General features: G+C 43.6%; 1 protein-coding gene across 1 annotated transcript; it reads left to right on the top strand.

The window, feature by feature from the left end:
* Positions 1-1,821: 1,821 nt before the first annotated feature.
* Positions 1,822-6,414, top strand: C10H1orf52 (chromosome 10 C1orf52 homolog). Its single transcript, XM_054384416.1, has 4 exons — positions 1,822-2,082; positions 2,208-2,415; positions 3,612-3,685; positions 6,390-6,414. Exons 1-4 carry the CDS (start codon positions 1,822-1,824, stop codon positions 6,396-6,398), a joined length of 552 nt encoding a protein of 183 aa, XP_054240391.1. The 3' UTR covers positions 6,399-6,414.
* Positions 6,415-6,661: the final 247 nt, after the last annotated feature.

Raw genomic sequence — 6,661 nt, 5'->3', positions numbered from 1 at the left:
AAATATTTTTCATGTTTACTGTGGTTTTCAAACTAGGTTAAGATAAACTGCAATGTCCAACTATGCTCCATACTTCGTTTATGAACAGCTTACATTTGATAAAGATTTGGACTTCTGTTTAGTGCTTATACAAGGCCTTGTTTTTTCTTGTATCCTTCTAAAGTCATACACTGTCAGGATGGTGAAAATGCTTTGCAGTAAAACTGCTTGGTTCAGAACGCAGTCTGGAAGATAAGTGCCTAAATATGCAAGCAAAATTTTGCTCTTTAACATGAAATTAAGGGTGGCCTTAAATCCTTATCTTCCATTTACTTGAACTGCACATACTCAAGATGAATAAAAGTTGATTTCTCTAAATACCTACTGTAACCACTTAAAAGAGTTGTGATTCAGTTCAGGTCCCTTCTTGGATTCTTGTAGATGGAGGAGACTGAGCAAGCTTGGCCTTAACTGACAAGGAGCCACAGCTCAGGGTGAAGACTGCCTTGAACCTCTGAACAGGAGAGGTAGGAAGCTTGCCTGTGCTGCGATCATTCCTGCAGGGGAGCATATGCACCTGAGACTTTACTTGAATGTGTTAGCTCACCAAATGTTTATAACGTGCATTTTGAAAAAATCTGAAATATTTTTGTCACAAGTTTTGGAATAAATTCTTTGCTATAATTGCCTGGTTTCCTGTCTGCCTCTCTCATTATTAACATGTATAGGTTGTGGGACGAGTTTATGCCAGTATCTGGATGTGTGGTTATAGTTTTGGGGGGGGGCAGGGGGGGGGCAGTTTTTGTTCTCGTTGCCTCATTAGAGAGTTTTTCTTTGGTGGAAAGACTGAGTTGGTGTGAAACACCAGTGCTGTAGGACTATGTTAAAAGCATGTGAAATTGAGACCTCAGCTGCTTGACTACGCATTTTGTTGTTCACGACTAGTATTGCTGACCTGATTCTTGCTTTTTCTTACAAATTACTCGACCAGTAAACTTAAAGATGTGAGAAGTGTTGCTTCCAGCCATGCATATTGACTTCAATCTTAATTTTTTAAACTTTTTTTTAATAATGGGGGAGAAACAAAACCTTGCAAATGCTGTGAAGTGTGACTCAAAAAAAGCTTGCAAATGTTGCAGGGACCATGGATGCTCACTTCAGTAGTTGTTTTCATCATACTTGGTGTGTAGGGTTTCTTTCAAATTAATGATTACAGTATTGATTATGACAGATCAGCTGGACCCAGTGCAGTGTCTTTGCAACAGAGCAAATAACCAAGGCGCCATCCTTAGACATTATACTGCTTCCTGGAAAGCACTAGTAGTGAGAACAGGCATATGGGCTTTATTAGCAAGAGAAGTCTAACATTTTTCCAGCAGATTTGGAAAACCTGTTTGGCAAGGACAGCCTATATGACTGCATATGCTTTTACTGTGGATAGGTGACGCTGAAAGCTTTATCTGCCTGGGGTTAGCGAATTCTCAAACATTAGGGAAAACGTGTTTTCTCTCTACGTAACCCTGCAGGTGTGAAAAAAAAGAGAAATGGAGGTCGTCTCACTTTCGTGTCTGATTTTCTGTATCTGTCTATGGTCAGTCAGGGAAAAAAACATCCGAGTTACGGGGGTGGGCCCTGCGTACCCCGGGGACGCAGAAAGGTCGCCAGGTACAAACCGAGACCCCAGCTGCAGGGAAACAGCCGTGGGTTTCGCCCTCTGGGGCGCCTCGCGAAGCCCGGCCCCGGGCGGGCGGCAGCAGGGCTCCCGTCGGAGCGGCGGTAGGCCGGAACCCTCGGCACGGGCCCGGTTTCCGCGCGGGCGGTGTCGCGGCTGCAGGCCCCGCCATGGCGGCGGAGGGAGAGGATCCGCTGGGCTATTTCGCGGCCTATGGCAGCTCCAGCTCCGACTCGGAGGCTGATGAGCCCCAGCCCGACGAATGCGAGGCAGGAGATGGTGCGGCGGCTGGGGGCAGCCCGGGACAGCGGCCGCGGCTCCCGCCGCCCGACGAGCTCTTCCGTAGGGTGTCGCAGCCGCCCGCCTTCCTCTACAACCCGCTAAACAAGCAGATCGACTGGGAGAGCCGCGTTGTGCGGGCGCCCGAGGAGGTGCGGGGGCCCAGGGGAGTGCGGGAGGTGCCTCTAAGCGGCCGCCGGGGCTAGGCCGAGCAGCCTTGCAGCTGCTCCGGCTGCCCAGGGCCGGTGTGATGGGTGTCCTGCTCTTCCTCCTGCAGCCCCCCAAGGAGTTCAAGGTGTGGAAGAGCAACGCCGTGCCCCCACCGGAGTCTTACAGCCCGCCCGAGAAGAAGCCCCCGCCGCCGCCTGCCTGTGACATGGCCATAAAGTGGTCTAACATCTACGAGGACAATGGTGACGACGCGCCCCGGCAGGCCAGCAAAGCCCGGTTTCTGCCGGATGAGGAGCAGGAGCACCTAGAATCAGGTGAGATCCAGGCGTAAGGCAGCAGTGCTTTGCACGGGGGGTGTGCTTCAAATTCGTGTGCCAGGGAGGTGAACTGAGTGGGTGCGTTCGGTGAGTGGCCTGTGACTGGAGCTCTCCCTGCCCAGAATCTCCTCGTCTGCACCCGATGCTGCTCAAAGATAGAGCAGTCGTTGGCGGCGGGAATGGTTTGTCTGTGTGTGTGCTGATTTTCCTAGAGTTAACGGAGACACTCCAGCAATCTCTCAGCTCCCCTTCCGTTGTCATTAGCAGAAGCAGGGAATGATTAAAGAGTCTGTAGAGCTGTAGTTGCATGAAACTTAACAGATCCAATCATGGTACTGTTAGAAAGGGGTATGAGAGCCTCCTCAAGCTCCTGTCCTGATCGTGGGTGTAGATATACATAACATTATTTTTACAACGTTTGCAAAACTTGGGGGCCAAGAAGGGAATTAAATGTCTGCATGACCGATTACTGAAGAAAATATTTATTATCCTCATCACTTAATCATGGTACAAGCTGCAGTAGTAATCTAGAAAAGTAATACTTGTTAGGAGGGAGGAATTTTAATTTTTTTTTAATTGTTGGATAAAGAGCATAGCCAGTAAAAACCAAGAGAACAAAAGCTGTCATCAAACCTTTTGTAAAGGGGGCTTACTGTCTTAATACTTTGTTTGTTTGTTTGGAGTGCAGGGAGCTGTTGGTTGTTTGGGGTTTCGGTGGTTATTGTTTTTTGTTCTTGGTGTTCCTTCCCCAGTGTCAATTTTTCTGTCTCTGTCTTGCTCCATTTATTCTATGTGCTTTCTCTACCGCCACATTTCTCATGGTGAACCTTCATCCAGAGACTAAGAAGATAAACTAACTGACTTTCATGTTACTTCCTTCTTCTAGTATGTAATTTTCTAGCTGTCTTACCTATTGAAATAATTAATTTGTTTTAGAACAGCTACTGTGCAGTAGCGTAACAAGGCCTCTTCTCAGTTATCCTCAATGATCTATGGTAATAATAACAAGTGATCATTCTCATTCCATCCACTTATTATCCACAGTCCAAAAATGAGCACGTTGTCAGTTAATACTACTGTCTTTTTTCCAGGCATATCAGATGTGGTTAAGTCACTTTTCTGAGGTTAGAATGGTATGCAAGACAAAGATACTGGCTCCACTGACATGGATTAATTCTGTCTTTTATTTAAAGATGGTGAAAAAGATGATGAACCAGCTTCTGCTAAGAAACGTAAACTAGACTCTGGGGAGCAGACAAAGAAGAAGGTATAAGTGTGGTGTGCTGGATTTAGCCATAATGAGAATTTCAATGAACTTGGATTCCTCTACTGGAATGGGAAACAGATATATGTTTACTGAATTTCTCTTTCCTTTTGGTTAGGGAATTTTTTTTCTGTAGTATGCTTGCCTTTTGGAAAGCACCAAATTAAATGGACAGTATTGTGATAGAAACTCATCTACAGAACAAAATTTAAACCTGTTTATTTAAAAGAGGGATTTTAGAAGAGGGATCCATTGCAATGGATACTTGTGCTCATGCAAGTTACAGGGCTTGGTGGTATTTTGCTTACCAAGAAACCTGGTAACGTGAGCTTTCCTGGACTGACTTTTCCATTGTGTCAAAACCTTTTATAAAGGAGTATGTACTAAAGATTCTTTAAGTACTGTCCTGTGATATGTTTGTATAATGTCGTTTTGAAATGTATGTAAAGACTGCAGACGGGTCACTGGAATAAAACTAATTTGAAAACATCTTTGATATAAATACTGCATTGCGTGCTTGGTGCCTAGGAGGGACAAATTCTCTACTGTATGCATTTCAGTGATGTGTTTCTTATGACACAACAGATTCCTCAAGGTTTTGTTTGTAATAAACATCCTACTGGAAAGTGAAAAAAAATGGAGCTAATAACAGAGTTTAATATTTGTTAGTTTTGATGCTATGTGATCTACCTCAGTGTCCTGAATTAACAAAGCCTGCTCTCACAAGCACCCCTCTCACCCCACATAGACAGGGGGGAAAGTGTCATGGGTTGTGTTTAAATCTGCTGCTATTCATACCATGCTGCTTCATGCTAGCTTCAAAAACATTCTGCTTGTCTAGGATGTTAATTCTCCCTCATAGTGTGTGAAACTTCCACTAAAATTATCATCTAATGCTGACCAGTTCTCTTACAGGAGTAGCTATCTCCATGCAGGTAGTGCAGCCTTACATCATCCACTTCAGGATGTGGATTGTCACAAACTTCTGAGGTAGCTGGTGTCTAAGTCCTTGTCATCTGAGATGGAATGTTTTCTGTGAGCTTTTCTTGCGAAGAGCTTAAGAATGCTTTTCTTTAAATGCTGAACATGAAGTCTCTGAATGAAAAGACTCACTCTAACCTGTTTGTTTTTTTTTTTTCCTGTGTCTGCTGTCCTAAAGTAGCTAGGTTGAAGGTGCTAATCTTCGGAGAAGATAACTGTCATAGAGAGCTGAGAATAGGGAATAACAGCAAGCACCCATGCAGATATGAAAATTAGTGTTCAGTCAGTTTCCCAAAGGTTTGGTTTGTGTCCAGGCAGCAAGTGACAGAGTACAGTATGTTTAGCAAGACACTGTGAGAATTCTGCCTCTGCTATCCTCTATGTACAGAATGTATTCCAGAGTCATGTAGGGATGAAGGGTACCATTTATTGAAATTCAAAGGATTTGACATGAAGCATACAGTTCAGTGGACTGCCTAATTCTCAGTCACTGAAGTGCTCCTAGAGTGTTAGAGCTGAAGGTTAATGTCACCAGCTCTGGAAATAGGATGCATTCCCACGACTGCTGTGACCAAGGAGGCTTTTGTCCTTGTATTGTTTGCTCTGCTATTCTGCAGGGCAGCTCAGGAAGTTACCATGCTAATCACTCCTTTTGTTTCCAGATCATATGATATATGTGGTATCCAGTTGTCTTGAAGTTAACACCATCTGATACTCAGTTTCCAAGGAGAAAACCAGTGTGTCTAATCTGGGAGAAGAATGATTAATTGTAGTATTTACAGGTTGAAATCTTCATTGTAAGTAGTGACCATGACAGCTTCCCTATTCAGGAGAAATGGCAAAAGTAATTGTGCTTCTTTTTTTTCTAAGAAAGACATCTGAACAAAGCTGTGAGAGCTTGTCTGAAGCTGAGTTATCTAGGTGAACTGGTTCTCCTGCTGGAAGGTTTTTTGGTAGAGATGCTTCAGTGCCTCATCTTCAAGAGATAAGAGAAGTATTAATGCTGCTGGTTCTGAAGCAACTCAGAAGGTTTCTTGACATACAAGGCATATAAATAAGCCAAGAACAGGGAGGGGACTGACTTTCCTGAGTTCAGAGACAACATTTGCATTTTATTGTAAGTAAATGAGATCACATAAAAGACATGTTACACTTTTAATGCAAACAACTACAGAACTCCTCATAGTGGAAAAAAATGCTTGAGTCCTAACCGTGTTGAGAAAATGGCTGGAAAGGCACAAAACGTTTCTGGTGATCAACTTTGATAGTATGGTACTTCCTAAGCAGTACTTGCTTCTAATGGGAAAAAAACCCAGAGGTATAGCTGGTACAAAGAGGCTGTTTGGAAGCAGCTGGACTGAGCTAGACAGAATGTCTTAACTCCTAGCCAGGAGAGAGGGAAAAGGAGGGAAAGCCTACTGATTTTCCCAAGGATCTGTAAGCTCTTATTAAGATAGCGTAAAAAGCTTCCAAGAAAAATGGGCAATAGTCTAAATGATGAATGCTTATCTGGAGCTGGGTGTCTAGATCAGGACTGCTGACAGTGCATCCATGGCATTCAGAGCTATGAAGCAGAAAAATTATCATCATTCCAGTTCTTCAGTAAGTCACTACACAGAGCATTAGGAGGAAAGATGCAGCCATAATAGGCCTTGCAATTATAGGGGTGCATCAAACAGTCTCCAAAAGTGGGTTCAAGTCTTTGTCTTCTTTTTTGCATGATTAGGAGAAGTGACAGAAGTGTACAAAGAAAAACTGATAATGATGGAGTTCTTCAAGGTAAGTGTGAAGAAACAAGCCATAAGATGATTTTCTAATTTGTTTTGAAAGTACAAGAGAGAAAGACTGAGAAGAAGCTGAGGACCAAAGCCTGATGGAACTAGAAACACAGACTTGTAGGTTTTCTTTAGATTTGGGCAGCTACTAATGAGATCCTGTGCATCAGGATCTGTGAAATGCATGAGCAAGCATGAAACTTAAACTGATAGCTCAGATGTT

The sequence above is a fragment of the Indicator indicator genome, chromosome 10, assembly GCF_027791375.1.
Source record: "Indicator indicator isolate 239-I01 chromosome 10, UM_Iind_1.1, whole genome shotgun sequence".
NCBI classification, from domain to species: domain Eukaryota; kingdom Metazoa; phylum Chordata; class Aves; order Piciformes; family Indicatoridae; genus Indicator; species Indicator indicator.
The sequence above is the reverse complement of the archived record's forward strand: the minus strand, read 5'-3'. Positions and strand labels throughout refer to the sequence as shown.